This window comes from Petaurus breviceps, unplaced genomic scaffold (assembly GCF_028583685.1).
Source record: "Petaurus breviceps papuanus isolate PSGF00001 unplaced genomic scaffold, PetGlider_PUasm1.0 90700, whole genome shotgun sequence".
Lineage (NCBI taxonomy): Eukaryota > Metazoa > Chordata > Mammalia > Diprotodontia > Petauridae > Petaurus > Petaurus breviceps.
Genome location: NW_027187315.1, coordinates 4,954,727 through 4,970,825, shown reverse-complemented (window position 1 = coordinate 4,970,825; position 16,099 = coordinate 4,954,727). Strand labels below are relative to the sequence as shown.

The following is a 16,099-nucleotide window of genomic DNA, read 5'->3' as shown; positions in this document are numbered from 1 at the left end:
GAATATGCCTGCCTCCCCCACTACCCCTTCATATCAAGTTCTCCCCTCTCCAAGGCACCTGCACCTTATACTATCTTCCCACCTCAACCCAGGCAAGATAATTGCATTTCATGTTCTCAGGGACCAATACCTATCATCTTGATCCAGCTTTTAGTTTTCATATACATTAGAATGGCATTATTCTGGTTCAGCATAACTTCACACTACATCTGTTCATACAGATCTTCCCAGAGCTCTTTTATTGCTTCCTTACAAATCCTCCCATGTTTTTCTGAATTCTTCCTATTCATCACTTTTTATATCCCAATGTTCTATTATGCCACACGTTAAGGTATTCCCCAATCTCTGGGCATGTTTCTAGTCCTTCACTACAACAAAATGTGGATCTTTGCCTGTCTTTGGCCTCCTTGTGCCCAGTAGTAGGATTGCAAGATAGAGAATGAATGAATTAAAGCATTTATTAAGCATTTACTACATGCTAGGCACTGTGCTAAGCACTGGAGATACAAATAATACAAAAAGCAATACTTCCTGCCCTCAAGGAGCTTACATTCTCATAGAAGAAAACAACACACATAGGGGAATGGTAGCCAGGAAATTTTGCTCTGGGAAGTCAAAGGGATAGTGAGTTGTCTTGAGCAATTGATTGCCACATCCTTGATAGGATTGCCAGAGTGCAGAGCGGTGAATCTGTGGCTGCTGGATATAGTGAACTCGCATCAATCAGGAATGAAAGGCCCCAAGGCAGGAGGCAGAAGCGCAGGTTGGTGACCAAGGGTCCAGAGTGGCATGCAACAGCACAGGAGGAAAATGGCCAGAATGCAGTTCAGTGATTTGACAAAAGAATTCCAAATTCCCAGTTCCAACACTGTTAATGTGCCTGTCTTCCTGCAACCCTGTAAACATTTCCAGGCTTTATTCACTTTTGCCAATTTGATCGTTGAAATGAAGCTTCAGTTGCTAATTTGAATTTAATAGTGATCTAGAGTGCACTTCTATTTCTTGCAATCTGATACTTTGGGGATTAAATCCCTCTGAAACCTCTACCAGCCAGTCATCTTTATGACCATTTGACTATTGGGATAAGTGACCCAATGTTATCAACAATTTCCCCAGTTTGACAGTCTTCATTCTAATTCCATTTTGTACAAAAGCTCATTTTACATAATAACCTATATATAAAAACACCCCTAAATCCCTGGTTGGTTGAGTATTTTCCCTTAGCCACTGATACCAAGAGCCAACAACTTCCATTATTTAAAAATCCTATTTTGTTTAGGGTCAAATCCACTTGGAGCTTACTGTAGTAGTCTACTTAAAATTCTTCCAAACCAATCAGATCATATCAGCACTGGACTACATTCTTGTCAGGTCTTCCTTCCTTATCTGTTCCACTCACTAAGCACATAGTTGAGATAACTGCCTTCTAAGTGAGATTAGGCTTCACTCCTTTTCTCTGAATTCTTAGATTCCCGTTTACTAGTACTTTCTTGAAATTGCTTTTTAGTTGTTTTTGTGTACCTACTTTTAACTCCTCAGAATATCAATTCCTTGACAGGGATTAGTTTTTCATACCCCCATCATCATTAGCTAAATATCCTTAATAGAAAGGTGCTTGATAGTCTCTAAAATTGAATCGGGCTCTTGAAGAAAGCTAACTGGAGCACGTGCCATAGAGACAACTCCCCTAGCTACGTCAACATTTAGTGCAATAGGACCTAACCTGAATCCTACCCCTTGTACCGTGCAGTATACCTATTTTTTTTTTTACCACCAGTGCCTGAGTTATCTGCCAATATTTAAAACTGTTTATAATCTAATAGATTATCTGGTATATCCCACTCACTATACACAAGGAGAGGTCAAGAACTTGTACAAGGTCACAGCTAGTTGGTGGCAAATGCAGAATTTAAACTCCAAATCCAGCCTCACTTTATCCAAATGGTTAATGACTTGAGCCTCTAAAAAGTTTAGTGTTATTTCTATGAAACAATATACTAATCTGTACTGGATGTTAGGATAAAAACTTAAAATTCTCCCATTTCACTCATGAGGTTAAAAGTAACAGGAATTTTTAACAAAGGAATCTGTATTTATTTTACCTAATATTGGGCTACAAGTGAGAGCAACAAAGAAAAGTAGACTCTGCAGTTCAACTTTTTATTTTAATAAAATCAGAATATGCACAGCACATGCAGTGCTAGCATCTAAACTAATACAATAAGCAATTACTAAAACCTACAGTGACTTGAAGTTCAATCTTTACATTCAGCAAGTTTAAATCCATTCTTGCATATGATTTTTGAATCCTTATTTTGAACTGAAAATATTGCTGGCTGATAAAACTTGCTAAAATGATACCGCTGAATGTACAAGTCACTGATTATGCCAATACAACAAAGATAACCACATGTTTGAGGATTGCAATGTGCCAGACATTCACGGAGAAAAAAAAAAAACCACACAACTAAACAAAACTCACGCAACAAACATCTGAGAATCTGGACACTTCACATCAGTGTTTAGAAGTGTTTCATTAATATCTTAAGACAAGTGTATCAAAACCTTGGCATGTTTTAATTTCAAGTTGCCAATTTTGTTTTACTAACATCAGAAAGTTATGGCTACACTGCCAATGCCGGGTCTGCTTAATTTGACTTAAGAGTTTAATATGACTTAACATTAAAAGCTCACACTACCCCGAAATATATAATTTCACGCATACGGTGACATTCAACATTCAAGTGCCAGTGTTTTTGTACTGTCTTTTGGTCAAGTTTCTTTAAACTTTCAAAGAATCACTTTTAGGCTTACAAAAATAAATATTTGTCAAAATGTTCAATAAATATTACACAAAACTAGCAGCAAAAAGTATCTAGAAATCTGTCGTGTGCAAATAGTTTTCTTCCCAACTATCATTCCCATGGTCCCAAATAAATTTTAGAATCTAGTCCCTTCCCCTTCTTAGACAAGCTGCGTTCAACAATCTCCAAGAGACAAAATAAGATTGGAAGTTTAAGGACACGCACACAAGACATATATATAAAATTCTCTGAATGTGCAATAAAAGAAGTATTTTGTAAAAAGTTATGGGCAAAATGTACAAGGGCCTAAACCTAGACTAATTGAAATAGCACCATAACAAATGACCTCAATACTGTCAAGTGCACCTACTTAATAAAAGTTTTAGAACAAGGCACAATACACTTGAAAATCTATTGCACTTTAGGAGATTTTTGCCGTCTTCCTATGCCACTGATAAAAGATTGAGAGTTTTGATCACGGCACTCTGGCCACAAAGTTAGCACAGAAATTCTAAGTGGCAGAGGCATTTTTAGTGGTGGACAATACTCATCTTTGGCCAGATTTAGCATAAACAGACTATAAATACAATGGAAACCTATGCAACTAAAACTGACTAAAACTGCACTGATAGCAGAATTGACACCTTGTGCAGTTATGTACATATTTCCAACCTCTGTGATCTCAAAAGATTTCAGTTTGTTACTCTTCTGGAGCCATTTTTACAAAGTCTACAGTAAGCCAGTTTAACATCTCAACGCAGCTTGAACAGAGTAATGTGAATCTGCATTAAAATAAAGCCTGCTGCATAATTCTTCCTGTTCATACCCTCTTGACCAAAAAACATCAACACTAGCATGCGTTATTAGACCAAAATCAGTCAGGCCCTGAAAGAGGACCGGTCACTGCTGTGGTCAGCCATTCTACCATTTCAATTTTCATTTATGGCAGGCATTTAAAAAGTCTAAATAGATGAATTCTCCTAAAAACTATTTCAAGTTATCAGACCTTTAAACTTTCCCTGTAATATTCTGCCCACATTTGGCTAGCTCACATTAATGATCTGCCTAAACATTGAAAGAGGAATTGCTGTATTTACTTGCATTAACTTCGAAAACAGTGCTTTGAATGTATGCATGTATTCATACATCACCTCATCATGACTGGAATGGCTTATTAAAGACTATCAGGTTCTAAGTACCTATCCAGGATAGAGTGAGCAAATCAGAACTTTAACTTAGTACAGTTTGCCACATTAGAAACTAATTCCATTGATATGCTTCAAGATGTTTGTTTTTGGTTTTTGGTTTTGTTTTTCCAAATCTGCAAGTATCAAAAGCCCTAATGCAGGCTACCGCATAAGTTTTTCCTTGTAATATTTATGGATGAATCGATGATTCCTGTTTAAGTTGTATCACACCTGTGTGCCAAGGTTTGATTTTAGCCCAAGTTCAGTAAATTTATTTTGTCAAAACAATTGATATCTTGAGCATTACTGAGCCAACAGGACATCAAAATAAAAGTTGTCTAAAGTTAAAGGCACAGTACATTAACAAACAAATGATCCTCAGTCACAAAATTATAAATGCAGTTTGGGGTAGGGGGGGGGGGGAGGGGAGTTAATCCAAACTACAGCAATGAAGTCTTCAAACCACCTTCTGAATAGGGCTGCTGATCGTTCCTTTCATTTCTTCTTGTGACCTTGAGCTCCCTTAAAAAAAAAATTTCAGTGGAGAATCACAGCTGGTAATGTACTGCGAGTTCTTGAAGCTACACAAGGTATAGTCTGGCTAAGTTACATGTGGTTTCCATATTAGCTTGTTTGGTAGGGTGACCTGCTGTGAGCAGATTCAATTACCCCACCAGTCAACCCCCTGGGAGTTATAATTTCCTCCATATCCATCACTGTTGTAGAAGCCTCCATAGCCACCTTAAACAAACAAAAAAAATACACATTAGATATCATATTCTTCCTTAAAATCACTTTAGGCCAAAGTTAAAAACTACTTTTTTTTTTTCAATTGCTACTTTAACGGGGAGAAAAAAAATTAAAATTTTAATGAACTTACCTCCACCAAATCCTCTGCTGCTGCCATGACCGCCACCTCCTCCACCACTGCGGCTGCTGCTTGCTCGACTACTACTAAAGCTAGAACTGCTGGCACCACTACTTTGTCGATAGTCTCTGGCACCAAAACCTCCACTGAATCTACTACTGTGAGGGGGGAAAAAAGCATAAAAACACATCATACCATCATTCCATAAAAAATTGGAGTTACAGAAACTGGACTGGGAATAAAGTGAACCTTAGTACCTCTTAGAACGTCCACGACTGCTACCCTTATAGTGATGTTCATAAGCCATACTTTCTAGCCACGACGGCACTTCTTGTTTAGCTTCAACAAGAAGATCCAGCAAATCCTTGGTAATGTTGATGTTCCTCTCATTGAAGAATGAAGTGGCAAGACCTAAAACAGGTCAAAGAAATTACCCCATGCTTTGTTTTTCTACAAAGCATTAGAATATTCTACCTCTCCATTATTATTGTTAACAGCTGGGTTAAAAACTGGTAGTCCAATGCAATCAAATGTACTTTTTTCCTGTATTTGAACCACATGACCAATTATTTAATTAGCTCACAAAGATATGAAATGTCACTACTCTGTTAGAATTACAGCTTACAAGTTTTAAAACCCTAGTGCTTTTGCAAGAGATCACAATGCAACATAGTTAAGTTTCTCACCAGTAAAAAACCTTACCAAGATTCCCAACACGACCCGTACGACCAATTCGATGTACATACTCTTCAATATCACTCGGCAAATCAAAGTTTATGACATGTTTCACATTGGAAATATCCAGTCCTCTTGCTGCTACCTGAAAAACAACATTGTTTAGGCCTGGTCGATTTTAAAAAAATGTATATAATGAGATTATAAATAAAATTAGTGTGCTTACTGCTGTAGCTACTAAAATTGGGCTTTTTCCTGAGCGGAACTGGTGAAGTGCTTCTTCTCGATCTCTCTGAGATCGGTCTCCGTGGATACTGGTACAAGCATATCCTTCATGGTATAAGAAATCTTCTAAGGAATCTGCCCCCTTTTTGGTCTCCACAAACACTAAGGTCAGTGAATCTTTGCCTGAATTTGGAAAGGATGGAAAAGACTGCTTTCAACACTAGAATAATTTATAAATACTGAGCACCACCAAGTGGTGAAAGTTTTAGACCAGTTGAATTTTAGTTGCACTTTTAAAGGCATGCAAATTGAAGTAATTCAAACAATGTTTCAATAGCATGTTATGAACAAGGAGGTAAAGACTAAAAGCTTTTCCTCCAACTAACACAGATTCTCATTACCTGAGCCACCAGAGCTGTGCTGAAATTCGTCGTAATTTTCTTTACCTGTGGCATTTAGGAGGTCAAGCAGAAATGACCGTTTGTCTGATTCTTCCACCCACACTACTTTCTGTGTGATGTTCTCAGAAGTAGAGCCAACTCTGCCTACAGCCAGAAAGATATATTCATCCAAGAAGTCACGAGCAAGCATCTACAGGAAGAAAACAAACTTAGTATTCACTGAAGTAAATAACACTATCTAAATATATGACATTTAAAAAACTTCAACTATACCTGTATTTCCTTGGGAAAAGTAGCACTAAACATCATAGTGTGGCGAACTCCCTTTTGTGGCATAGTATCTTGCTCAACTATACGACGAATCTGAGGTTCAAACCCCATATCAAGCATTCGATCAGCTTCATCCAATACTAGATACCTGATGGCAGAAAAATTGTCAATATAGTTCCAATTTAAGATTGAACTATATATTTGAACAGGCAAAAATCATTACCAGAGAATTCAGTCTTTGTAATACATCTTGAGTCTTTACAAAATTCAAGGGTATGCTATATGTAATACCAAGTATGTAAATCATTTTAAAAAATAAATGGCTTCTTAAAGGCCAATGGACAGATGTTAACAACTGAATTCAACAATTCTGTAAAAACAAGTGCCACTTGTGATTTCATGAAAGTTTAGCTTTGATATTGATAGACACTAACCAAATGCTTAAAAAACAATGATTATTGGAACCACAATCCTCAATATGTTAAGTGGTTCTATTTTAAAATAAAATTTGTAAAAGGGATTTTTTTTTAAAAAATTATAGTTCAGGTAACTAAAATATGACAGGCAGAACATATAGGACAATTATTAACATACTTGCAAAAATCTAAGCCAATCTTTCCTCTTTCCATCATATCTACCAGACGTCCTGGAGTTGCCACAAGCAAGTGGCATCCACGTTCTAAGTCTCGAATCTGCTGACCAATATCGGCACCACCATAGACTACACATGGACGAACTCTGGATCGATATGAAAACTACAGGAAAAGAAAGTTCATTGTATTTTTTTCAAGTCATGGAAATTGATTAATTTTTGTGGTAAGAATAAATCACCAGTAACTTAAGATTACCTTTCTGGCTTCTTCATAGATCTGTACTGCCAGTTCTCTTGTTGGTGCTAAAACCAGGGAAATTGGGTATTGTTTACGACGCCCATACCTTCCATTTTCCTACAAAATAAATCATTTTATCAAAGACTGGTTAAAGTGGCAATTCAGCATTTAATTCTGAGCGCCACCATGTAAAAGGATCCTATTAATATGAGAATCACTTAAGATGTCACCCAGTTGTTTTAAAAGCTTTCCTGTAATATCAACAGATTTAAATAACCCCAAACAGGAATATTTTTTTGGCTAACGCAAGGTGGTTTTTTTTAAGGTCCCTTGACCTTAAAATTTGTTTTTGATTATTTCAACACAGTTGGTTTAATTTGAAATACTATGTATTTCATTTTATGCATCTAAAACTTTATTGTGAGGAGTCCATGACACAATAAAGTTTAAAATCAGTGGTTTTACTGGGAACATTTAAAAAAATCTATCAAAAGCTGATTCACTTTTTAAATCTGAGGCATTCCACTTGAAAGTTGCCTGATACATGATGTGCAAAATGACTTAAATATGAACAAAAATAGACCAACGTGATCTTGCACCTCAGTTTTGTTTTAAAAGCTTTGACAATCATGAGCACTACAGAAAATGTAAAATTTTAGCATTCATAAACCAGAAAACAAACCTTCATAGCCCTCAACGCTTCACCTGGGCCATCAGTATAAATCTGACTTAGAATTGGCAGAAGAAATGCAGCAGTTTTTCCAGATCCTATGAAAGGAAACAAAAAGATAAAATTATCCAAAACCAATTCAACTTTAAAGATGAAGGTGTGCAACTATATTCACTGACTTGAAAAGCAAAACAAAACGCTACATTTAGCTAGGAGAAATTTTAAGGCTATTTAATGTATGATGAGGAATTAAATTTGAATTTTAGTATTATAGATTGGTCTACTTCCATCACTAACTCTCAAAAATATCACAAACATGTCTACAAACAAAAGAAATCGTAAAACTGTTACTTTCCTATTCTAGTCGCAATGTGTCCTAATATACATCGTGGTATCCTCTATTTCTCCTTGTTCATCTAGTAAATTATTTTCTAAACCGTACTTTGAATTAGCATTGAGGTAATAGCTAATGGATTTCAATACCAGGCAACGTCACATTCTTGTCAAAAGAACAACTGTGATTTAAAGTCAAGATTTTAGGGGAAAAAAAGTTTAAGCTAATAGGTGTTTTGAAGTGAAGTACTATGATAACATTTCTTCTCCCAGCAAATGTAATCATGTGTCTACATACAACTCTTTAATCAACCTCTCTACCAAACTTCTCATAACCAGTATTTATATTGGTTGAATAACTGTACCTGTTTGGGCGCAAGCCATCAAGTCTCTCTTTTCTTTGATAATAGGAATAGCATGTTTCTGCACTGGAGTAGGACGAGTGTAACGAGTAAGTTCAATATTCCCCATGATAATTTCTCCCATCTCAACATCACTAAACTGTTAAGAAAAGTGAAGATATTACGAATTTAAGACGCTAACTAGAATGAAGATCATTCAAGAATAGTTAAACAATGCCCCCAAAGCTAAGAACTATACCAAAAGGAAATTTAAGAAACTTCATAGCCAATTTAAATTTTATATAATCTTAGGGTGCTTAACCCCTCCTCCCACCCATGTCATTCTTGGGAAGTTTTCTATGCAGGTAGAGAATAATTGATTTGTAATAGTGAATCATTTCTAGCTTCATTCTCTCATTCTACACTATGGACAAGTTTAATAAATAATAAACTAACTCCATTAATGGTATCCCTACTATAACTTCAAAAGTTCTGAAATCTAAAAAGGAGCCCTTTAGATGGAATTACAGAACAAATTTAGGGGAGGGAGGTGTCAAAGGCTTACACTTTCAATGTGTGGGGGACAGTTGTTGCCTGTTGCTTCAACAGGAATGTCATCATATTTCTCAAAGTTAATTCCAGTGTTTCCTCCAGAGAAGAGTTCCCTGAAATCAAAAGTTCACCTGTAGTTACTATGATACCCAACTAAAGATACACACTGAATCAATTATTTTGGAAGTTACTTACTGTTCCAAGCGATCACTTGGTGGAAGTGGTTTTGACCAGTCATCCTCATCTGATTTATCAGACCATCGACTATTTCCGCTCCGATCAAATTTGCCAAAGCCACTTCTGTCACCACGACTGCCAATGCCATCATAGTCACTTCTTCCACGATCATCAAATCTAAACAGAATAAAACAACTATCACATATACCACCATACTGGGGGAGAGGGAGGAGAATGGCCCCCAACTTCATGAGAAGATACCCTATGCTGCTTATCTGATTTATTATGCAATACCAAGGGTGTGCTTCAAAAAGGCACAAACCAGTCTACTTTAGAAGTACAATTAAAATTGACTCTCAACATTCCGGCTTTTTACCTACCAGACATTTTTCCAACTTATCTAAATGTGCTTTGTCATTTTTTTTTCCAAGCATGCCATTATGTCTCTAGACTTATCAAAAACAGGCCAATGGCTCATTTAACAATCAGATAAACATTTTACAAGCTTCTAATTATTATTAGGACATAAGCTTACTCCTACATTTTACCCAAGTTGTTCATGAAAAATGTTATTTGGGGAAACCACCAGCCTCAAAGTACTGCTTTCCCCTGTCACATTAAATCTTTATAGGAAAGATTTATACTCCCCAGTATAAGACTTGGGACAAAAGGTAGAAAATAGTCCTTACCTGAATTAAGATGTGTTTAGTTTTAGGCCTGGTATACCATGTTTTCGAAAAATCAGGATACAGGATTAACCACAGCTATAAAGTCAGTTCACCATTCTCCAGTAATCAAAAATACAAGGTGTTTAAAAATTTATGAGCAAGAACCCGCAAAAACCCTCAACCAAGTTAGGCTATTTACTGTATTAGCCTGTATTTTAAATATTCAAATATCAAAGATTAACAATGGTGCAGGTCTCATTTTGGTAGAACAATCTTTAGATAGCTATGTATATAATCATGCAAGAGAATAGTCAGAATAGATCAAATCACACACCTTCCTCTTGATCCACTTCCACGATCACTGAAGAAACTGGACTTCCCTCTTGTATCGCTACGAGAGCCAAAACTGCTATATGCATCCTTATCTTTACCAGAATTCCACCCTGAACTATCTTTATCGTAGAATCCTACCAAAAAAAGGGAACAAGATTGATTTTCTTCTTTTGACAGCTGGGACCTTACACTACAACTTACTTAGAAACCTAAAGCCTTATAACAGGGTAATAGAATCTGTCCATATATGATCAGAAGAGGTTTCAGCCCTAACCAGTATATAACTGAGGCAAAAGACTTGGTTTACACCAAGTCTCTATAAGACCCCAGAACATAATATGTGGAACCTGGTAATCTATAGACAGGTTAGATGATAAGGATTTTAATTCTTATTTTGTTATTCTTTAAAAGGAATAAGAAAGGCAGGAATACACAACAAAATATTCTCCGGTTATAAGACAAGGGTTCTTCAGTTTATCAAGAACTGGAATCATATTATTAACCAATAAGTATTCTCTGCCATAAAAAGGTTATGTCTAAGACCATTACAATGACTGTACTGCTACTTTCCTCTGAACCCTTCCCAAACTAGGTGTGTCTAAGTGTGCTGCAGTAAAAACATAATTTAGTATTTACAGGGGAGGGAAAGAGAAAGGGACACACTAGAGAAGAGGTGTTAGTGATTCTTCCCCTTATTTCAAAATGTAAAGAATAATGTACATTATACTTTTCTACATTAAGAGTTGAAGATGTTCACAGAAAAGCTAGCTCAAACCATAACTTCAGATTAAAATGCCAAGTAAGGGGTGGCTAGGTGGCGCAGTAAATAAGAGCACCGGCCCTACAGTTAGGAGGACTTGAGTTCAAACTCGGCCTCAGACACTTAACACAAAAACTAGCCATGTGGTCTTGGTCTTGGGCAACACAACCCCAACTGCCCTCCACAAAGAAAAAAGCAAAAAAACAAAACAAACAAACAAAATGCCAAGTAAAGGCCAGACAGGAGATGGTCACACAAGTAAATAAATATAATAGATTAAAATCCAGTTTATAAACCCAGACTCAGTTTCTCTTATATTATTTTGCCATCACATTCAAGGTTCAAGAGCACACTGCTCCCCCCAACCAACACTAAGAATGTTCCCTTTCTTTAGAATCCTAAATGCTGTTCCACACATTTTATTTGTAGTATATTTAAGTTTTAGCAAAAATATCCATAAGCAACTGATTAAAGGCTGACAAAAGGAATTTACAATTCTGAAATAGTTTAATAATTAATTTCCTGGTTTAATTTAATTAATCCCATGATGTAATTAATCTAAGTTTTAAAATTGTTACTTTTATGCACAAGCTAATTATATAACAGTTAACAATCAGGCCAGAAAACCACACTAAAAATTTATGATCAAGAACCAACTCTCTTGGGGCGGCTGGGTGGCGCAGTGAATAGAGCACCAGCCCTGGAATCAGGATGACCAGAGTTCAAATCTGGCCTCAGACACTTAACACAAAAACTAGCCATGTGACCTTGGGCAAGTCACTTAACCCCAACTGCCCTCCAAAAAAGAAAACTTTTGTACCCATTTGTGTGACTAACAGTAAATCTAAAATTACGTAGTAAAGGAGGTAAATCCATTAATATAGGATTTAAGACTTAAGTGATGTTGTCAAATACCCAGTAGAAAGCTATTTAAACATCCCAAATAACTGTCAATTTGTCCCTGATGTACTACTTTTGAAAACTTCTGTGATCCTGAAAACAAGTCCTCCAAGAGCATTTATTCAGAAAATTAATGGGTTAAATTCTGCTTTTAGTCAACAGTTTACAAAATATTAATCCAGCACAATAGTCATGTAGATTTAAAAACAGATCCTTTAGTTAAGTATAATTTGAGTGTATCCTTAATTTGAGACAGTGCTTATATAATGTATAGTATATAAAGCATATATAATTTATGCTTTAATAGCTTAAAACTGCTCTAGCTTTAAGACAGATACAGAACTCAGTCCTGTCATATTTATAATAATGTTATGCTCTTTAAGTAGTACGGTAATAGCTAAATATTACCATAAGTAATTAAGGTAAATGATTACGTTGGGAACACTATATTATGGATAAGATGACCCAACATCCCTCTGGAACCCAAATTCAAAAATCTTGCTCTGTTATTTATCTTTTGTGACAAGTCCTACTGGTTTATTTAATAATAAAAAAAAAAAACTGGGGGGATTGGAGAGGGGGGGAGCCTTAGATGATTAAGTACCTACCCAATTTCAAATCTTACGTGTTGTTCAATTTCAGTTGTGTCCCACTCTTCAAGACCCATTTGGGGTTATCTTAGCAAAGATACTGGAATAGTTCACCATTTTTCCTTTTCCAGTTCATTTTACAGATGAGAAAACTGAGGCAAACATGGTTAAGTGACTTGCCCAGAGTGGCACTAAGTGTCTGAGACCAGGTTATCCTCAAGATGTCTCTAGGCCATGGCGCTCTATCCAATACACCACCTAGCTACCCCAATTCTATGATATTGGCAATCTTGTGTTAAAAATTGAGCCACATATACTTTTAATGAAAACACCACTTTCCCTTCCTCCCTCCCTTGTTCCTGGCTCTGTAGTGCTCAACAATCATTTCAGAACATAAATGCAAAACTACAAATAGCCAGATGAGAACTATTAGGTGCTTAAATTCAGCAATAGGTAAAATGTTATTTAACTTGTTTGGCCAAGCCCTCCCCCCAACTTAAAACTTTGATTACAAATGATGAGCTTCACAAGGTAGGGAGAACAGAAATATAGGTAATCTAAAAATAAATTAGTTCAACTGAAAATGCAAAAGAGTCACCACTGGATGACAGGTTTGAATTTATATGGTGATTCAGTAACATTTAATGACTAAGATATCAGAATTCATTTCTTTCTTTCACCCCTTCTAAAAGCTAGCTTTAACTTTCCAATTTCATCTATAAAGCACATCACACCCTAGTTCTTTCTAAATAATTTTATTAGAATTTTCTTACTAAGCATTATTTTCAAATATTTTAAACAAACCTAACAAATCAAATGAAGAAAACGGATAATGGTGCTAAATTTACCTACTAATTACCTATCCAGAGCTCCACGAGCTGATATATAAGTACATTTTTCTATAAAATTTTGTTTTCGGACAGTCTAAGATATATTTATTTATAACATGTATAAATATTTATTATATATAAAATAATAAATGTTTATTTATATATAATAAATATATATAGCTAAGATATATATATTTACCATAATATAATAAATATATATATCTAAGATATATATATATTTACCATGAAGTTCACTACAGAATGAAATTGTGCCACTGAATATGTGAAATAAATTCTCTGGCCTCCAAAGTACTAAGGATTACAATTTACATCAAAAATGAATGTGTCTGAAATACTGTGAAATAATGATACTGTAAAACGATCCTAAAAACTTGAAGGATCTAACTAGGGGTGGGAAACTTGTGGCCTTCTAGGTCCTTGGGTGCAGCAGCCTTTTGACTGAGCCCATGTTTTACAGAACAAATACTTTTATTAAGGGGCTTTGTTCTGGGAAGTTTGGATTCAATCAAAGGGCCACACTTGAGGAACTAGAAGGCCACAGGCTCCCCACTTCTGGTCTACACCATGGTTAGTATATAAAGGATCACAGTTCAAATAAAAACAAGAAACTTATTTCCATCAGTTTAAATATCTCCTTATTCTACCAATCAGCAAGCAATAAATCATGTGCTTAACTGTTTAGCATTGAAAATGGAATACAACTGAAATATTTCTTTTAACATTATAGCTCCTAATACTCATTTAAGGGTTCTTATTCACTGAACACACAGAAATCAGTCCATCAAGTTTCTAAAAACACTTAGAGGGGACAAATTGTACCTTATTAGAGATGAGATACATTAGAAAAATGTCTTACCCTTAGAAGCTTCTCTGTTCCTTAAATGAGGAGGAATATAACGTCCTTCTAAGAAAAATAAAATATAATTTTATCCTTACAAAATCTTTAAAACAAAAGTTCTTTACAATGTGACCAAATTGAGGTAGAGGGCTTGTCAAAGGAGATATATCTGTTTAACTCAACTAACTTGGGAAAAAATATCAGGGTCTTAATGAACTGATTATTTTCATCTTGTCAAATGTTATTGTTCCAATATACTGACCATTAAGAAAAAAAAAATCTTAGTACATAACAAAAACAAAATTTTAAGGTTTGGCGGTGGGGAGAGAAGGGTAATCAAGTAAATTTGAGGGGGTAAAAACCCAACCAGGAATGAGATTTGCCAATTTATTAGATTAACTACTTTAATTCTCAACTTGGTTGAAGATCTCTGGCCAAATTGGAACAGTTCTTGATTTAAAATGCAAAGACATAATAATATCAAATTATGTCAACAGGATATCACATTCAAAACCAAGCAAAATGAATGAGGAACTCATCCCTTTCACTGCTTGAATAACTTGAAAATATGTCAATCAAGGCAGGAGCAGTGAGTGAGTCACTGTCACTTTCCAACTGTGGAGAATTTCTTCATTAAATTTAAGAGCAAAGTGCCATTCACAGAAATTACCCCCCCCTTCATGGAGTTTACAAGTCTACTGGAAAAATTCCATCAGACTTATAATTTTAATTACTTTCCAAGGTAGAAGCATTCTCATCCCTCTCTGGCTTTCTAAGATTATAAAATCAAGATTCCTCACTCCTTCCCCTCTTCTGCTGTTATGCCCTTTCACTCACTTTAATTAGAAAAAGGAAAAACGGGATTACTAGACTTCCATAGACTAGGGTGGCAAAAGAGCTAAATAAAAAAACAACTCATTTGTCTACAGTAACTTTACCATAGCAGTTTTTAATGACAAAGATTAACAAAATAAATTCATATGGCTAGTATGCTGTTAAAAATCAATGAACATTCCATCCCAACCTCATATCCACACAGTAAATCTCTCCCTCATATTATAAAACTTCCAGCAGATCAGTCACCGAAACACTACAAAGACAGTTGACCTACAACTAGTAGGGAACTTCTTTTGGTTCTTGTGAAAGAATTTAGTGAACCCCCTACTCTCTTTTACTGGGTCAAAGGTTTTGTTTTTTTTTGTTTTTACACTGGCCAATTTGGACCACCAACCAACCAAACCTACTTAGAAGGTAAATTCTTATGTCCCATGGGGTTGTTATACCTGTTTTTGCCTATCTTTTCCACAGTTAAAAATTCAGTCAAAGTAAGTTAAATCCAACAGTCTTTTAACCCTGGCACTCTTGACATGTCAAAACATAAGAAAAAAGCTTTTAATAAAACTAAGAATCCCCCTCAAAAATATATCATTTAAAATTTCATACTTACTGCTCGCTGTACCTCCTCCACTCTGATTATCTGCAGAATTCAGGTCTAGGCCAGCAAACTAGAAGAGAGAAGGAAAGCTAAAACTATATTGTCCTACACATTAAATAGCTCAGGAAAAGAAAAACGTGTGGCTTTAACAAGCAAAAGGGTAAGGGGTGGCAGGCCAATAACATTTCTAAGCTTTGGCTCTGCCACTAAGATGACCTATGACCTTAAGTGAATTACTTAATATCCTAAACCACTTTCCTAACCAAAAAAATGCCAAGTATCACAGTTTCCACCCACCCAACCAACCTTACGGCTTGTAAAAGACAAAAGACAAATGAGAGTATTACCCTTTTGGCTATTTTTTTTTTAAATAAGTCTTACTACTAGGGAA

At 35.6% G+C, this 16,099-nt stretch overlaps 1 protein-coding gene across 4 annotated transcripts in view; it reads right to left on the bottom strand.

Annotated features, from left to right (window-relative positions):
- Window positions 1-2,146: 2,146 nt before the first annotated feature.
- Window positions 2,147-16,099, bottom strand: part of DDX3X (DEAD-box helicase 3 X-linked) — a 78,329-nt gene continuing 64,376 nt past the window's right edge. Inside the window, exons 3-18 of one of the 4 annotated variants that reach the window (XM_069065727.1) lie at window positions 15,721-15,778; window positions 14,292-14,339; window positions 10,336-10,468; window positions 9,352-9,510; window positions 9,170-9,269; window positions 8,629-8,764; window positions 7,943-8,028; window positions 7,279-7,377; window positions 7,025-7,185; window positions 6,434-6,578; window positions 6,161-6,350; window positions 5,761-5,942; window positions 5,562-5,679; window positions 5,117-5,270; window positions 4,872-5,017; window positions 2,147-4,732 (exon numbers count right to left, since the gene is read on the bottom strand). In XM_069065727.1, the coding sequence (XP_068921828.1) occupies window positions 4,653-4,732; window positions 4,872-5,017; window positions 5,117-5,270; window positions 5,562-5,679; window positions 5,761-5,942; window positions 6,161-6,350; window positions 6,434-6,578; window positions 7,025-7,185; window positions 7,279-7,377; window positions 7,943-8,028; window positions 8,629-8,764; window positions 9,170-9,269; window positions 9,352-9,510; window positions 10,336-10,468; window positions 14,292-14,339; window positions 15,721-15,778 (1,995 nt within the window). In that variant the 3' untranslated portion in view covers window positions 2,147-4,652. The remainder of the gene's footprint in view (window positions 4,733-4,871; window positions 5,018-5,116; window positions 5,271-5,561; window positions 5,680-5,760; window positions 5,943-6,160; window positions 6,351-6,433; window positions 6,579-7,024; window positions 7,186-7,278; window positions 7,378-7,942; window positions 8,029-8,628; window positions 8,765-9,169; window positions 9,270-9,351; window positions 9,511-10,335; window positions 10,469-14,291; window positions 14,340-15,720; window positions 15,779-16,099) is intronic. The other 3 variants (XM_069065728.1, XM_069065729.1, XM_069065730.1) reach the window with 3 other exon arrangements.